The 19496-nt window shown below is 37.4% G+C and overlaps 1 protein-coding gene across 5 annotated transcripts in view; it reads right to left on the bottom strand.

The window, feature by feature from the left end:
• Window positions 1–19496, bottom strand: part of LOC127415706 (protein enabled homolog) — a 153147-nt gene that overhangs the window by 20579 nt on the left and 113072 nt on the right. For all 5 annotated transcript variants that reach the window (XM_051654537.1, XM_051654538.1, XM_051654536.1 and 2 more), the window contains one exon: window positions 4870–5231. In XM_051654537.1, the coding sequence (XP_051510497.1) occupies window positions 4870–5231 (362 nt within the window). The remainder of the gene's footprint in view (window positions 1–4869; window positions 5232–19496) is intronic.

Here is a 19496-nt window from a genome sequence, read left to right as displayed (position 1 = left end):
AACACAAATATACAGATACAACAAAACGATTTTTGCACTTTCTACAGTGAAATATTAACTCAACAGTCATGCATTTCTATGACAACATTGCTAAGTCATGGGCTACATCCCTTCCATTCCTTCAATAGAGAACCGTCAAAAATTCCTCTTCTTTAGTGCAAAGGGTTGAGGGCAATATTGGCCAAAAAATTAGCCAGATACTTTGAAAATATTGTAGTAAAATTGTCTGAATAGTATACTGCTTTCATTGGATTTTAAATGCACTATGATTACAAAGTACTGATGGTAATTAGAACGGATAATATGCGATTGGGATGTAGCATTGGAAAAATAACCGTTAGCTTTAGCGAACAAGTCTGAAAATAAAATTAAACAATCTATGCTATAAGAACATTTTCAGCTGTGTCTACAAGGACAAAAAAATATTTCAACATAATTTCATTAAACATTCAAAATGGAAATTAGGCAATAGTTGCAATATACCTGCAATAACAATATACTTGTTAATACATGTATGCAAATTTATATTTCGGGCTATGGTGAGATTGTATTCTAAGAGTCGTTGCATGCCATATGTTGGACAAATCTTTCCGCTCTAGTGATTCTCGCAGGCAGCCGGCAGACACAGCCCTCCTGCTGTGTGAACTGCACCCCCCCAACCCCCGAGCACTCTTCAAAATAACATCAACACGTAGGCAAATACAAATTACCATGCCCTACATTCAGGTCATCTCCTTCTCATTAACACACAGGTCTTATTCTAGCTTCAAGTACCCTTTATGACTTAAAAGGCAGCATTTTTTTTTTTTATTCCCTGCTTAAAGCAAATATATAACCTATTTGTGCCATGATTTGTTCCGTTTCAGTTGCCTCCTCTGCCATTCCACACTGTTCGTTTTGACAAACAGATCACATGACCCGTGGGCCGTGATGCAGTGCAGTATGTTCACTGAGAGACTTTTTTTTTTTTTGCCCCCATCTGAAAGCATCATGGGGTATTTATTTGATAATTCAGCCAAAAAAAAGAACTATCGAAGACATCACTCAGAAGTCACTGAGTAAAGACAACATCTACTAAAAATACAAGTGCCATGTGGCAGAATTTAATTTCAGACAGAGAACTCGTTCAATCCACTCAGAACAAAACATAATGAGCACCAGCCAGTCAACACAGCAGCGAAAATCTCATTGACTGTAGACTAGCTGTACTTTTAAAAGAATAGTTTGTCTATGCACTTGTCACCTGACCTTTCAAATGCAAAAAAAAAAAAAAAAAATTAAAAAAAAAATTATATATAACTACTGAAGTAAAAACAAAATATATAATAATAATTATATATATATATATATATATATATATATATATATATATATATATATTATTATTATTATTATTATTATTATATATTTTGTTTTTACTTCAGTAGTTGGGAAAGCTACTTTCAAATGTAGTTCACCAAGCTACAAGTTAAACATAATTGACCCTTCGCTAAGAAAGAAAGAAAGCCTTTATTATTGTCACTGTATACTGTATGTATACATTTTCATATATACAGTGAAATTTCTTTGTTTTCACATATCCCAGCTAAGCTGGGGTCAGAGTGCAGGGTCAGCCATGATACAGCACCCCTGGAGCAGATAGGGTCAAGGGCCTTGCTCAAGGGCCCAACAGTGTCATCTTGGCAGTGTTGGGGCTTGAACCCCCAACCTTCTGGTCAGTAACCCAGAGCCTTTAACCACTGAGCCACCACTGCCCTGCCTTAAAAGCACTTCTGACCAATCCTGTCTTAGCAACTGTTGCCCTGCTGCCATTACTCTGACACATGTTTGCTATTTTCCAATGACAGCTTAAGGGAGTAATGTGTATTTGAGTACTTTTAAGCGGGATTTTATCAAAATAATACAAAAAATTAAAAACCGTTGCCGGGTCATTTGTAATAGTGACACGAGTTCCCAGAGAGGATACATGCAATGTTTTTCAGTCTTTTTTTTTTTTTTTTATCTGTAAAGAAAATCTGGAAGAGAGCATGTTCTGGATTAAACTCTGTCAGCCTTCATTCTCAAATGAACATATTACATCTGCAACAACACCTACATTTACTCCAAGGTAAATTAAAGCTAATAACTGAACATTAATATATGTATGTGTTGATTCAAGTCATGGTAAAAGTGATAGTAAATAAACAATTCACAGCATCAAAATAAGTGTGTTATGAGACGTTATAAACAGTTTTTCTCTTTTCAAGTGACCGTAATAATCATTTGCCTCAATTCTGATTCACAGTCTCCACAGTTTTTAATCAAATTACTGTGTAATTTAACAATTTCTCTTACAAAAAAACTTCAGATATATCTGCAATACAATGTCACTCTTCATAAATACGTAAAAATATTATCCATTCCAATTATGAGAGTCATTCATGGCAATCTCCCATTCATTCCAATGGTGTTCTGCAGAGCTTGTCAGAGCAACCATAACCAAGGGGGGTGAAGCTTAACGAAGGGTCAATTTCAAGTAGTTAAACTACAGTAAAGCTACCCTTTAGAAAAAAAGTACCAGTACTTAGCTACTAAACTTAATGAATACGCTACTATCAAAAAGTAAATAACTACAGTACATTAAAGCTTATTAAAGGATGCAATGTCTTTTTAACAGTACATGATACTGTATTTAATCAGAGCTGTATTTTTCTGGCACAACAACAGGTTTTGAATGAATTAACAATTTCAAATAGGGTGACTGCATTAACCTGAACAGATTAACTTACCTTAAAATTAACTTCAAAAATAATAATAAAAAAATACAATTATTTAACTGCCCTGAAATTATATATTACTCCAATTTATATAAATGAGTCAAAAACATAATAATGAAAAGCATTTAACTAAATATTTCACTGTAATAAGACCTAAAATACTGCTCAGGCACCTGGTAAACCATTTTTTTTAACTGGTTCGCTTACATGAACAGTCAGAACGAACGAATTCACTTAAATTGTCACACTACACTACTACCTATAGAAGTAGCTTGTTAGTGGAAAAACTACACTATTTTGAAAACAACTACTTTCACACTACTGTAGTAATTACGTTTTTAGCATCCCGACTTTCATTTAGTTACTCAAGTATGTGATAAGCAAAAAGTTATTCTTGTCTTCTTGAGAGCTTCTGGGTGTAAGTGAACAACACTGTTCTATTCTAAAACAGTTGAGAAAGGCTGTCAAAATGTACAATCCACTGCCAGTGAATAAAGCTTCAGTTTTCTGTAATAAAGTCACAAATCTGATTACCAGTGCGTTAATGTGTAACAGAACCAGCTGAGTTATCTGTAATTTAAGGATTTGGTTTGTGACGACCCACACCCGTGTAATCTATACCAGTGGTTCTCAACCTTTTTGACTCCAAGGCCCCCCACTGTCCAAGACAATATTTGAAGGCCCCCTCCCCCGAAACTAGACGTGCCTGATTAAAATAAATAATCATGGATAATTTTTGATTCTAAAGGTTTCAGAAAGAGTCTGTTTATAATTTGTAGGCATACATCTTAAAGTATTTTTTAGCATTTTAATTAAGTAGGATTATTTTTATTATTGTAATATTTCTTATTTTAAATTAATTATAAGTCACCTTTAGGCCCCCTTGGAAGTGTGCTGAGACCCCCTTGTGGGTCCCGGCCCCCTGGTTAAGAACCACTGATCTATACTGTACTTGAGGGGTTTCTGTGAAACAATGCATCTTGTTATAAGCAAAGCATTGCATCTGTTCCGTACAATACAAATAATGTCATATTCAGTATCACATGCAATGTGCTAGGCTGCTCAAATTTTAACACATAAAATGACAACTATGCCTGTCAAAGCCTGAAGACTGACCTCTTTGTACACTGTTTGTAGAACAAACATCCCCTCCCCCATTTCTATGGAAAAAAATATGTATTTTTAGACAGCACATGATGTGGAGAAATGTGTTTAATCGTACGTGATGAACTCAAGCATACCACTGCGGCTTTAATATTGGGCCTTTAATACTGGCTAAAAATCAACACCTAAGCTCTCAACATGTGATACTCTAGAGTTCTGGCAGGTTACCAAAAATCCTAGAGGGTTGCACACATTATAGCATGAGGAAAATGTGGTTAGTATGTGCTGCTCTCCCAAAGTTTCATCACCTTTCAAGCTGTTGATTCTCTTCCAACATAACAGATGGACATGTCAGGAGATGTCGTCCTCTTAACATATTAAGACGCAAGGAGGTAGTGCTCCTTTCCTTCACAAGAACAATAGCTTTACATGGAACTAGAGACCATGAGCACACTAAAAATTAGCCATTGACCGATATGGGTTTTTCAGTGGCAGATGCTGATAACTTTCGATATACATTATGTAAGCTTATACAATTGTAATAAGGCAATGGTGTTGCACTGCTATACACTGAAATTAAACAAACTTTTATTACACTATATTTACTCATATCTAAACATTTTTGAAAACATTATGGTAGACTTTGGAGATGATATGCTTCTATTGTCTCACTGTCTCTCAATTTCATCGGTCTTGCCGATATATCACAGTCGATCACCACTAAAAATGGCATTTACTGCAACAACAGCAAAATAAAACATCTGAATGTCTACTTACCTATAAGGAAAAGCCAAGCTCAAGCGTGTTACAATCACAACACCATAAAAAATTATTTCTAACACATACTAACAGCATTTCACAGGCATCTCCATGCTAAGCGTAGTCTACAACAGAAGAAAAGCCACCTGTATTGTAGTTAGTGTTAAACCTCACTCAACTATTGGCTCCAGCACATCCCGTCTACTTCGCCAATCTGTGATAAGACAATGGAAAAGATAAAGATGCTCACCAGCATTGGAGATGCGTCTCCCTCTCTCCCAGTCCATCTGCTCTCTGTCCAGCTGCTCTAGGTTCTCCCTCTCTTGCTTCTCTCTCTCGGCATGCTCTTTCTCCATCAGCTCGAGCTCGGCGCGCTCCCGTTCCTGGCGTTCCCGCTCTAGCTGCTCCTGCTCCTGACGCTCTCGCTCCAGTCGTTCCTGCTCTGCACGTTCCTTCTCGAGTCGTTCCCGCTCCTGCCGCTCCCTCTCAGCGCGCTCCTGCTCAAGCCTCTCCCGCTCCAGCCTCTCCCGCTCCAGCCTCTCCCGCTCCAGCCTCTCCCGCTCCAGCCTCTCCCGCTCTTGCTCCTTCTGACGCTGGAGCTCCTGCAGCTGCCTGAGGGGGCATGAGAGTGGAGGGGAATGCATGAGTGCACACTAGACCAGATGGGTCTGGGAACTAGAGCATCACAAACTGTCTAAGCTAGAGGCAGGTGAGCCTTCTAATTAGGTATAAGTGAGGCACAATTGTTGCGTAACAAGGTGAATACAGATACAGATCCTGGGACCCTCACCTTAGACTCTCAGCCAAACCAGAGACCCCATCTCAGTACATAAAAACCTAGATTTCATTTAAACATTGCTTTCAAACAGCTTTCAGTATACACCCTCCATCTTCCACTGGTCGAACCCCTCAAACTCAAGTCATTGATCGATCTAATGTTACCATGTCGGGCTGACTGGGCCGCTCTTACAAACAGTTTGAAAATAAAACATTGTGAAACAACGTTTATTTTTAGTTAAGCTGGGACAGAAGAAAATATTCCAAAAAGTAGTTATTTTTAACATCAGACTTAAAAACATTAATTGGCATTACTGTTTTATATAATAATCAGATCATTAGTAATACAGTTATAAATACGTTTATAGTAAAAAAATATCAGTTTGAGAAAATTCTGTGTTTTTTATTTCCTCTGCATGGTTTTAACTGTAGTTTTATAAAGCCTGTTGCAGGACATTTTAAAAAATGTTCAGACATGTTTTGACCACTTTTTTCCCCATTTCATTAAGATCTAAAAGCAAACATATGCTGTTTTATTTTAATTAAAAGCTTTTTTTTTTTTCTTTAATACCATGCACTGTTAAAATGAATAGTTTATTCATTATCCACTCAGTCAACAAGGGGGAGGCGATTACTTAAACAATACAGTGAAATTCACAGAAATTGTTTCACCTAATCTGGAGTCCAAGTCAAGTCTTAAGTCAATTGCTAATAAGCAACTGAAGTAAAGCAAAACTTGATTTTCAATCTCTGGTAGATTCTGATAGTTTTGTAATTGAAGTAAGTTTAAGATCGTTTGGGTTATATTGATTCTGTAAGTAGGATTGTAAGTAAGAAAGTATTCTGTAAGTTATAGATGAAAAATACCAAAACAATTTGCTTGCAGAATATTACACGACTGGCATCCAGGCAGAAAGGAACATCACATCTTACACTAGAGGGCAGCATGCTCAAACGGGTCACAACAGGTGCAGACTAGCTGATGTTCTCCTCAGTAATGGTTTTTGAAAGATTTGCTTGTCAGTCCTCTAGTGCTTAATCAGCATCCAGAACATCCTCATGCCCAGCGTTTCAGTGTGTAATTACATTAGCGGGCCAGATACATTTAGAGTGTGGACTGCAGGGACCGCAAATAAAGAAAAATGGACTGCTTGTGGTACAGAGGGTGCAGCAGGACAGAAGGACTTTACTCAAAGATGAGGGTCAGAACAAACCAATGACTCAGAGCATTAATGAATTAAACAAAATCAAATCTAGACTAATGCCAATACAAGGAGGACTTGGTGTGGTCTCTTACATTAGAATGTAGCATCAAAGTCATTATGTACATAACATGCTTTCTTTTTTTTTTTCACAACAATATTTTACTTTAAAGGAATAGTTCACCCAAAATAAAAAAAAAAAAAATAAAAAAAAAACTGAAAATTCGGTCATCATTTACTTGACCTCAATCTGTTCCAGACCTGTATGATTTTCTTTATTCAGTGAAACACAAAAGGAGAGGTTTAGTAGAATGTTGTCGCTGCTGTTTTACATCCAATCACAGTAAATGGTGACTAGGGGCTGTAAAGCTCCAGAAATTACAAAAAAAAAAACAAAAGCACCATAAAAGTAATCTGTATAATGTCTGTGCTATATTTCCAAGCCTTCTGAAGTAACTGAGTGAGGAAACAATCAGTTAAAATTCAGTGGTCCTCTGCCGCAGCTCTCAAATCTCATTCACATTCGTGCAATTTCAAATATGGTCTATTATGGTCAGGTTTGTCAAAATTAAATTTGGACATTTTATCAAAATTCACATTGGATCATAATTTCTTTTTTCTAGTAAGACCTTTTATATTAGGGCAAAAATTGTATTCTTGATAATTTTTGTATTGTTTTCCTGTAAAAATATCTAAAAATCCTTAAAACAAGATCCATTTTATTCATCTTGTTTTAGAAACAACATGTATTCTGTAATCTGTAGTGGAATACATTCCAAAAGTAACCCTCCCAACCCTGACTATGGTACAAGATATGTCACGCCATCCTGCCTAACATCTTTTGTGCTCAACATAAAGAAAATTATAAGTGAATCATGAGTAAATTATAAACTTATAATTTTTGTGGAGAACTATCCCTTTTAAACATTCACTTTAACCTTTTGCTAAATTACACAGCCATGAGGTTTGAAAGTATCTCCCACTGTAAAAGGCAGCACACACAGAAACCGAATACCAACTTTCAAACATATTTTAGCTGGCAGAATGGTGCCAATGGAAACTGAGTAGGTGATAAAAAGTCAGATACATCAGAAGCTCGACATTGGGGTTTGTGTTACAGGGTATCTGCAGGTATCAGCTCATCCAATTTAATACCCTTTTCAAAAATATTTAAGACTTGCTTGTTACTTCAATCACTATTGGGGTTAATGCATATACTTATATACAGTTGGTAAACAAATACCCACCACTAGATCCAACATGAAGTCACATGTTAAAATAACATGTTGCTATTGCGAAAAAGGTTTGATACTGTATGATTATGGTGTGTATATTTATGCAGACATCTGCAGTAGTTAAAGTTCATTACTTATGCTTATGTTCATTACTATAAACAAGGTACCTCGACTGGATGTCACTCCAAAAATCTTACATAAACATCCACTTATTTTTGTTTTTTAGTGCACTCACTGAGGCTCTCGTCAAACATGCTGGCCCTGCATTATTGACACTACCAACAAGCTTCTCCTTGAACTAGACCAAATCAAATCATACAGTTGAAGTCAGAAGTTTACATACACTTAGGTTGACATCATTAAAACAAATTTTTTTTTAACCACTCCACAGATTTCATATTAGCAAACTATAGTTTTGGCAAGTCATTTAGGACATCTACACTGTGCATGACACGAGTAATTTTTCCAACAATTGTTTACAGACAGATTGTTTCACTTTTAATTAACAATATCACAATTCCATTGGGTCAGAAGTTTACATACACTAAGTTAACTGTGCTTTTAAGCAGCTTGGAAATTTCCAGAAAATGTCAAGCCTTTAGGAAATTAGCCAATTAGCTTCTGATAGGCTAATTGGCCAGTTGGAGTCAATTGGAGGTGTACATGTGGATGTATTTTAAGGTCTATCTTCAAACTCAGTGCCTCTTTGCTTAACATCATGGGAAAATCAAAAGAAATCAGCCAAAACCTCAAAAAATTAATAAATTGTGGACCTCCACAAGTCTCGTTCATCCTTGGGAGCAATTTCCAAACGCCTGAAGGTACCACATTAATCTGTACAAACAATAGTACGCAAGTATAAACACAATGGGACCACGCAGCCATCATTCTGCTCAGGAAGGAAATGCATTCTGTCTCCTAGAGATGAACGTAGTTTGGTGCAAAAAGTGCAAATCAATCCCAGAACAACAGCAAAGGACCTTGTGAAGATGCTTGGGGAAACAGGTAGACAAGTATCTATATCCACAGTAAAACGAGTCCTATATCGACATAACCTGAAAGGCTGCTCAGCAAGGAAAAAGTCACTGCTCCAAAACCTGACTCAGTTACACCAGTTCTGTCTGGAGGAATGGGCCAAAATGCCAGGAACTTATTGTGAGAAGCTTGTGGAAGGCTACCCAAAACGTTTGACCCAAGTTAAACAATTTAAAGGCAATGCTACCAAATACTAACAAAGTGTATGTAAACTTCTGACCCACTGGGAATGTGATGAAAGAAATAAAAGCTGAAATAAATAATACTCTCTACTATTATTCTGACATTTCACATTGCAGGTGGTATAGCTGCCCATTCGTCTTGGCAAAATGCCTCCAGGTCATGCAAAGTCTTAGGTCGTCTTGCATGAACCGCACGTTTGAGATCTCCCCAGAGTGGCTCGATGATATTAAGGTCAGGAGACTGTAATGGCCACTTCAGAACCTTCAACTTTTTCTGCTGTAACCACTGGAGGGTCAACTTGGCCTTGTGCTTAGGGTCATTGTCGTGCTGGAAAGTCCAAGAGCGTCCCATGCGCAGCTTTCATGCAGAAGAACGCAAATTGTCTGCCAGTATTTACAAGATTCCCTGTGCCTTTAGAGCTCACACACCCCCAAAACATCAGTGAGCCACCACCATGCTTCACAGTGAGGATGGTATTCTTTTCACTATAGGCCTTGTTGACCCCTCTCCAAACACAGCACTTATGGCTGTGACCATAAAGCTCTATTTTGGTCTCATCACTCCAAATTACAGTGTGCCAGAAGCTGTGAGGCGTGTCAAGGTGTTGTCGGGCATATTGTAACCGGGCTTTTTTGTGGCATTGGCGCAGTGAAGTCTTCTTTCTGGCAACTCGACCATGCAGCTCATTTTTGTTCAAGTATCGTCATCATATTGTGCTCCTTGAAACAACCACACTGTCTTTTTCCAGAGCAGCCTGTATTTCTCCTGAGGTTACCTGTGGGTTTTTCTTTGTATCCCGAACAATTCTTCTGGCAGTTGTGGCTGAAATCTTTCTTGGTCTGCCTGACCTTGGCTTGGTATCAAGAGATCCCCGAATTTTCCACTTCTTAATAAGTGACTGAACAGTACTGACTGGCATTTTCAAGGCTTTGGATATCTTTTTATATCCTTTTCCATCTTTATAAAGTTCCATTACCTTGTTACGCAGGTCTTTTGACAGTTCTTTTCTGCTCCCCATGGCTCAGTATCTAGCCTGCTCAGTGCATCCATGTGAGAGCTAACAAACTCATTGACTATTTATACACAGACACTAAATGCAATTTAAAAAGCCACAGGTGTGGGAAATTAACTTTTAATTGCCATTTAAACCTGTGTGTGTGTGTCACCTTGTGTGTGTGTGTAACAAGGCCAAACATTCAAGGGTATGTAAACTGTTGATCAGGGTGATTTGGGTGATTTCTGTTATCATTATGATTTAAAAAGGAGCCAAACAACTATGTGATAATAAATGGCTTCATATGATCACTATCCTTAAATAAAATACAGTTGGTTTTTTTGCATGATCAGTCATATTTTCAAAATCAATGCCAAAATTTCACAATTTCTGACAGGGTATGCAAACTTTTGAGCACAACTGTATATACTCCTCATTACAAACCAGGAGCGTTTGTGGGGTTTGGAAGAGATAAATGGCTCAGCCACAAGAGGACAATTTCTTGAAAAATGTAGTTATTTTCTGCATGTCTTGTAGGGCTGAAACGATTAGTCGACGAATAGTCGTTTGATCTCATTTAAATGTAACATGAGATCACATTAAACTCTAATGATGACACGTGAGAGCAGCACTGCAGTTTGTGCCTGATTAAGGAGAAGAATTACACAGCTCACAGTCCAGATGCACTCCAAACTTTCCAAACAGCTTCAGGTGATGTAGATTGCAAAGTATGAGGGAATTTTAATGCAAAAAATACAAAATAAGTAAATACAGAAGCACTCTCGTTGTGGAGTAAGTGGAGCTGGAGCAACACTTGCGTGTAGAGCATCTTTAAAGGAAACACCCCCAGCGTTACATCTTAAATGCAATTATATTTAATGCATTATAGCTTTAATAAAGTTCAAATAATACGGAAGCAGATCAGGTAAATAACTACAAACTCCGAAACTGGCATTTCTCTGTATGGTCAGTGCCTCTTCTATGAGTTGTGAAGTGTCCCGATATAAGGAGGAGAGATTGAAACTGCACCTCATCCCTAAAGCGCGCACGCTTGCTGCAGCTAGATTATAGTGTGATGGCTCACGACTTATTGAATCATAATATATGTCACTGTGTATTTCTTATGAAGAAAATTGGCAATACGCAGCTTTATTAATAAGAGAGAGTTTGTTTTTTGTGAGTTAAAGATGGATTGAAGTGAACAGAAAGGTGAGAGAGGGTAGTCTTCGCCCCATTATACAGTGCAACAAAATACGTTTTGGATTTGTTTTTGTTTTGGCTTGTTTACCAATATAAATATCTAAAACTCCTTTAAAACAAAGTACATTTTCTTTAGCAGCTGTACTGCAAAAGAAAAAAATTGTTATCTGAGAATGTTGAATATAATATTAAAAATACAAATATTTTAAAATATCTAAAAATCCTTAATTCACATGAAGCAGCATATAAGATATTTAGACTTGCTTTTAGGGAATAGATCTTGAATATAAGTATATTTTGTCTTTACTGCACTCGCAGAAGTATAACCAAGTGAAAAATACACTTATATACAAAATACACTTATATTCAAGATAAATTCTCTTATAGCAAGTCTAAATATCTTATATGTTGCTTCTCAAGTAAATGTATCTTGTTTAAGGGATTTTTAGAAAATTTTAAAATGGAAAACAAGACAAAAACACTTGATAACAATAGGATTTTTTGCAGTGAATTTCTTTACTGAATTAAACTTAAAAGTATTTTTTTCCCTTTAATTCAGTGAATGTCATTTTTAAAAGATGAATTTGTCTGCTTTATTGTTAGCAAGCATGTTTAATACAACCTTAAGTCAGGGCACAAGCTGAATAATTGGTTAAGAGCTAATCGCTGCAACAATCAGCCGAATAGTCGAATAATGTTAGATTAATCGATTATTAAAATAATCGTTAGTTGCAGCCCTAATGTCTTGAAATCTAAAAATATTATTTATAATGTTTAAGATGTCAACCTACATGCAGCAGACTCCAAGCAATGTACTACCAGACTACAAGCATTTAATTTGGGCAAAGTGGTTACTTAACGGAGGTGCATCAAGCAAGCCAACTAATCTTTGATTTAACTATGGCTTCATGTATGTGTTAGCTAGCTAGCTTGCTGAGCTTAAGTAGAAACAACTGATTTGCCCAACATTTGCCCTGACCCTAATGTTAAAGTAACTGATTATCAGGGATAATCACACAGCTACCTAGCTAGCTTTATCAAACCTAGATAAAATATTTCTAATATCTAGCTCTTTAAAATTTACAAGAACAGTGTTCCTTTACAATGTACGTGAATTTATGTATACATTTATAACGTATTTTACTGAATAACATTAATTAACTTCCTCAAATAATGTCAAAGTTCAAATTATAAACCTACCAGGTCACATTGTAAACTGTGAACAATTATTAAGCATAGAAGTTAGACATAAGATTTCTACATCGCTGAACAGTGGATACTGCATACTGTATTACCTCAACAGCTCTCGAAACAACAGTGGTTTGCTGAAACCTGCCGAGTGACAACAGTCGCACTTACTGGCCAGTACAGGTTGTGTTCAACAGCTGGCTATAAATGCGAGGGCTTTAAAACACAGCTGATGATCATTCCTGCAGTGAACTGAATAAAAATGCAAGCGACAATCTACCACGTCCAGCAGCCAAAGCTTTTTATAATGGACAGACGGACTACTAGGTGAACAAAGACAAAAACAAACAACAAAAACTTATTTTATTTGTGAAGTGAAATGTGTGTGAATCTTCAAAAAGATCAGGGGCTTGGAATAATAATACATCAGGGGCTTAAGCCAAACATAATCAAACATAACTATTCAGGCTTTGTTCAAAGTTTTGAGAGAGTATAAAATCGTTCAGTACAGTAAACCAAACCAAATCCTTACGCCCTTTATCATTTCTGTTTCTTAAAAAATATAATTAAAATTGAATAAAATTTTATAAAAATACAGAAAATTTAGTTATCCAATTAATCGAAGGAATAATTGAAGATTAATCGATTATCAAAATGATCGTTAGTTGCAGCCCTAGTTATAGTGAATATTACAACTCCGTTGCCATGACGACATAACTTCGGTAAACCCTGCTAATTTATGAGCAAATTTCACTTAAAATTGTCTGAGTGAGCATCAGTAATAGGGGGTGGAGCTTAGCAAAGGGTCAATTGTGATCTTAAACCAGTACTGCAAGTGCAGCTGGGCCAGTACAAATACAAACCCCACAAACTATATACAGCTCACCGAGAATCCACAGGGACCAGTATACTACTATGAAGATCCTCCAAAAGGAGCTTCCATGTGCTTGGTCTACTGCCCGAGTTCTCCATATCTGCTCAATTTAGTTGTCTTGTTTCTGGGTTGTTCTTGTACCTGGGTTCCCAGAGGGTGCATTCCAAGCCACTCCATTATTAAATATCATTGAGGCATGGATTGCTGAGAGAGTGTCCCACTTCTCCAAATCCCTGCTGAGCCTGAGCCATGCTCTCTGCGATGTAATTAAAGAGCAGAGCAAGCCTTGTTCATGTCCATGGTAATATACTACCCCCAAAGACCATGGCAGCCATAGCCTGCCATAAGTTAACCCCCGAACAGTGTATTAGAGCAAGCTCCCTACAGAGGTGAACACTGACAGAACACTAAAAAGAAATGAGGTAAACAGACATTTTACACTAGAAGATACTAGAAGTCTAATCTTAGATGTGTGTTGTTTAACGCAGACTAAAGCCCATTTATACTGACAGCAATTAAAGAGACAGCTAGGTTGCAAATCTCTGTGCTGATGGTTGCTAGTAGTAAGGATGTGCACAACTTACATATTTCAAAATTGTCTCAGTCAGTGGATTGCCAGAATGAGTAGCTGACTAACTGTTCTTAAATAAACCCTGTATAATTAGACTGTTTTTTAGTTCACCTGACCTTGATCGGAAGCGTTTCTTATGGAGTGTTGACCTCAGACACGTTCTTGGGTTCAAAAACATCTAAATGGAATGCAACATGATGGAACAGAATGCAGTTGTCTTAAAACAGGTATTTAAAAGTAGTAAGATTTTTAACTTGAAACAGTATGTTCAAAAAACATGACGCAATTAAATGGTCAAAGACATCCATCTGTTTATGTATTGTATGGCTGAAGTGAAGGTGCTTTAAAGGGAATTAATTTAAAAGATGTAACTTTTCCAAGAGGGTTTTTTTGTGCAAACTGTTTAAGTTCACCAAACTTGAACCTTTGGGTGCAGCAGAATGCAAAATTTCTTTGCATGAATGGAGCTCAAATTGTAGCGTGGCCATGGATGCAAACACGCTGTCAGCTTTCTAATTAAACCACCAATTGTAAAACTACAAACTAGCAAATACTGTAAATAAGAGAACGTAGAGATAAACTAGATGACCAAATTGGTTGTTGAATGAATCATTAACCAGCTTGGCCCATCCCTAGCAAGTAGGCATTCCTACTTGACTGCAATTATTAACTTTATCAGCATTGGTAGTCACCACTTTGCAGCACTGCTCATTTGCATAAAGATGGGATCTGCTCTAATTTGTTGCATCGCCTACGGTTAACTGTTGTTCATGTTCCCGGAAATTGCATTGTCGTTGCAAATCGCTTTCAGTGTGAAGGCCCTTTTAGAAGGACAATGGAACATGAAACTAATGGGCCAGGTATGGTTAACAGTTCATTATGCTACTGCCATGCAATCCCAATGATCCCATAATCCTTATAGGGTAAGGTGAAGAGGTCATAATAATATCAAGGGCTACTTGTTTTCAGAAGCAGTAATGTTTTAAAAATACTCTCTGAACAAATATCACTTTAAACCAAACTTGCTTTTGACCAACAGAAAGGAGGATTTATGGGTGTGCTACATGATTCTTAAATAAGAACGACACCCCAGACCTGTTTGCAAATGTAGTTCACACCATTTCTGTTGAGTGCTTTATTTACGCATAATCCTATCGGACACAGTCACATTCCCTGGCATATGAGATCATAACATTCCGAAATAACAAGCAGCCCAAACACTTAAAATTAGAAGCGGGCCCTGCTCTCAGACAAGAGACTGGAAGGGGACAAAAAATAGGGTTGAGGGGTTCATCAACCTAGCCTGCTATTTTAAAGGCTTAGTTTCCTTTTTTTCTTGAATTAAATTGGTTTTCCTATGCATGAACTCTTTCAGATTATGTTGTTCTAAGGAGAAACAAGCTCTCTGGTTCATTTACATTCCTATGCATTTATGTAACAGCCCCTTTCAGTCAAGTGTTCAAAGACAGAACAAAACTGGTGGACATTTAAAGGGACTGTGTATTTTATGTTCCATTACAGTGACATAATAAGGCATTGCTTGGATTGTTCTCATATTTCGGAGAAGAGCAAGGTCACCCAGAATCTTTTAAAAGAGAGCTTAAAAGGTGAAATTTGTGTTTCTTTGCGAATAGCAGCAACAAAATTGGGTCTTTCCTTGTTCGATCAAACAAGTAGTCCTGTAACATACTCTAGCCATTGGTTGAGCCACAGGCTAACATGTCAGGCTGAGCAGCATCCAAACAGATCAATGCTTTGGAAATATAAACCTTATGTAAGTAATGAATGTATGAATCACTCACTTTTTATACTTAGAAAAAAAAAAAAGTACACACTTCAACTTTAAAGGGATAGTTCACCCAAATATTAAAATTCTGTCATTTCATATTGTATGACTTACATTCTTCCATGAAACTTAGAAAAGATTTAGGGACAGATAGCCTCAATCCCCATTCACTTTCACTGTATGAAAAAAAAAGAGCAGTGTCAAGATTCTTCCAAATTTCTTCTTGTGTTCCACAGAAAAAAGTCTTGCAGATTTGGAACGCCATGAGTAAATTTTTATAACTATACCCTGAAGTCTGCCCACAGAAGCCAGTAAGTCAGCACAGTCCCTTTAAAGAATAATGATTAAATTACAGGCAACTGATCAAAAACAAGATACATTTAGAAAACTGATAATCTTTTGCCAATTGCGCTACATTCTTGAACATTTGGAACATAGAGAAAATTAAAGGCGAGGTAAAATTGTTACATTTTTGATCAAACATCCCCATTCTCCCACATTGAATGAGAGCTTAAAAGATGGGAACCATGCAGCAGATCCATTTATTGGCGTCTCCTTTCCTGACATCAGTTACCAAGGAAACAGTAGCTAAGGGAGTGTAGGCGGCTCAGAGCATGATTCGGAATATCTTCCAACAATTTACTACAACAGATTCTAAAAGGCTGTATGACTTTATTGCATTTTAAAAAAAGGAATAATAAGGAAAACAGTATTTTTTTTTAAGAAATTATAAAAAAATATATACAGGATGCAGGAATATACAGGAAAAATATTAGGATGCACGATATTTTGGAAGCCAGTACTGAATATATTTTGCCCGATAAACAGGAAACTGAAAATATAATTAAATTAGGGGCCTGGGTAGCTCGAATCCCAGGGCGTGCTGAGTGACTCCAGCCAGGTCTCCTAAGCAACCAAATTGGCCCGGTTGCTAGGGAGGGTAGAGTCACATGGGGTAACCTCCTTGTGATCGCTATAATGTGGTTCGCGCTCGGTGGGGCGCGTGATGAGTTGTGCGTGGATGCCGCGGTGGATGGTGTGAAGCCTCCACACGTGCTATATCTCTGTGGTGACGCGCTCAATAAGCCACGTGATAAGATGCGTGGGTTGATGGTCTCAGACACAGAGGCAGCTGAGATTCGTCCTCCGCCACCCAGATTGAGGCGAGTCACTACGCCACCACGAGGACTTAGAGCGCATTGGGAATTGGGCATTCCAAATTGGGAGAAAAAAAAATATATATATATATAATTTATTTGCTACAATATTTTCGCTGGTATTGGCCTCAACGAGCTGTTAATTATAGGTTAACGTATCAGCCCAGAAATTCCAGATCACTAAAAACCACTATTGCTCATTTGAACTTAAGAATTAAACTTTGGTGCATAACTTAAATGGACACCTAAAATTGTGTGGTGAGAATGAGGAGAGGCATACTATTACTTTTCTGGGGGATTGGACTTCTACTGGAAAAAAATAAAATGGGAAAAAAATAGACAGACTTTTATTGAAGGAGGCACCCGAGCCATATCTAGGGACCTGAATTAAACATCGACTTGGGGGTTGGGCTCTTTTAGCATATGCTAGTAAGCAACAACCAAGAAACCACTCAGAACACCCTGTCAACCACCAAGCAAATTATTAACAACACACTAAAACAACTCAGAACACCTCAGCAAGCCTATATCACAACGAATATACTGTATCACTATACTAATCACTGGACCACTATATAGCAATCATTCACAACACCCCAGCATCATGGCGGTAAGTTTTGCACACCCAAATTTGACAAATTGTTTAGTAATTCATCAACTAGAATAAGTAAATAGAGAGCAAATCACTGCAATACAGAATCCTTTAAAACAAATAAAATAATTAAATGTGGAAAGCTGCCATCAGCAATCAAACAAAGATGACAGACCATTTTGAGAAAACGAGCAGAATGTGTACCATATTGAAGTCCTTTTGGCCAGTGCTATTCCCCTCTCTTCTGGAAAGGCCCAGTGATTTGGTCCATGTGTGCTCTGTCCAAGCTAACCCATATGGTGTCTTTTACAAGACTTTCTTCAAAAATGTCAACAGATTTGGGCCTGGCTCACTGATTTCCCTTTACACAGAAGGAATAACCTCTTCAAACAGCGAAGGAAATTTACTACATCCCCAAACCAGTCTGAAACAGGATGCAGGCTTTCTGTAGCCATATGAAGATCATTCATCCGAACACATTACTATGCTGAAGTGTGAAGTGGCGTTGATTATGACAATCAGCTGTAAATGATGCCATCAAGTCTGTTAATGAGGTGGTGGATCCATTCTTGCCCTACTTGCAAGATACAGTGAGGGAAATGGGCTTTTGTGACTCCACCTGACAGATGTGCTGAGAGCAGGCAGAGCAGCAAACCTGTGGCTATTTTTAGCCCCCCATTATGCCACTTCATGTCTTTTTAATCAAATACCAATAGTGTATATTTGGCACACTGAAAACGTGTCGACCCACATGTCATAGTGGTCGTGATGGAGGAAAGAGGTGGAGTTGGGAAAAAGCTCGGAAAAATGAAAGCTAAAAACTCAAATCTATATCTTTGTTCATGCAATCCTTTGGAAACCATAATCCATGATGTCCTGGAACCCAGAGAAACAGCCAAATATGTATTTCCCCACTGTAAAAGATGAGGACAAAAGGAATGCAAATGTAGCATGTAAGAGCACAAAGGAATGCACTTTGCCCCGAAAAGTGTATGTATGTATATATATATATATATATATATATATATGCCACATCATTTTTTTTTTTAGGTCTTTTCAGAAGTCTCCAGAAATGCTCTAATTCAAAACATGTGCACTCTAAAAGACAGTAAAATAATAATAATAAAAAAAATAAAAAAACAGAACAATACTGAAGAGAAGCTCAAACCCCAAAATGCTTGGGGAAAAACATTCTTAAACTTCAATTTTGAACATAGTGGTTCTTTCACACAAACGAACAAACAAACAAACATGGACACTGACACATACTAAAGGAATTTAGATGCCACTGTGATCACTGATTCTACCCACCAATGGAAAGAGGGACGAATTAATCTTGAAATGTCTGTCTTAAAGGAATACATCACCCAAAAATTTAAATTATAGTTATTTACTCACCTGCATGTCTTTTCAGACTCATATGCTGTTATTTTTTCTTTGGAACACAAGTTGAATTTTTTTTAAAGAAAAAAAGCTCATGGACTAAACATGGCCTTCGGCAGAGCGGGAGAATATCAGTGAAAAATGACTTACATTTTCGTCTATTTCTCACATTAAGTTATCATATGGTTTCAGAAGACTTGGAATATAGCGCACATTCCATACATATTATGGCAAGAGCTGAGTAACAATTCTTAAATTCTTAAAAAAGTGCCCTTCCAAGGCTAATTTATCTTGTTTGTAATGCAGATGAGAACAAAAAGTCAGAGGGGTTTGGAAAAATATGAGGGTGAGTAGATAGCAGAATTTAAATTTTTGGTGAACTATCCCTTTAATTTCAGCAGTCCTTTGACAAAAGTCATTAACACCATCATGGTCCTCAGACCTGTCTGACAGCATAATCAGTCTATCTTCTGACACCAAGCAGACCCTCCGATGGCCGTTTATAAATGACTGTCTCTCATTCCTGTCTACTCCTCTCCATCACCACAAGATTGGCCGGCATTGTATTAGGTTTGCATCACGGTATGACATCAGATACTAAGCATGCACCCAGTTCCATTGACTACAATAGCTAAATATGGCTGTGGGCCGGCATGATGTGGCCGGGTGGGCGGCAGCAGGCCAGCTCAATTACACGTAC

Source organism: Myxocyprinus asiaticus, chromosome 25, assembly GCF_019703515.2.
Source record: "Myxocyprinus asiaticus isolate MX2 ecotype Aquarium Trade chromosome 25, UBuf_Myxa_2, whole genome shotgun sequence".
Lineage (NCBI taxonomy): Eukaryota > Metazoa > Chordata > Actinopteri > Cypriniformes > Catostomidae > Myxocyprinus > Myxocyprinus asiaticus.
The sequence above is the reverse complement of the archived record's forward strand: the minus strand, read 5'-3'. Positions and strand labels throughout refer to the sequence as shown.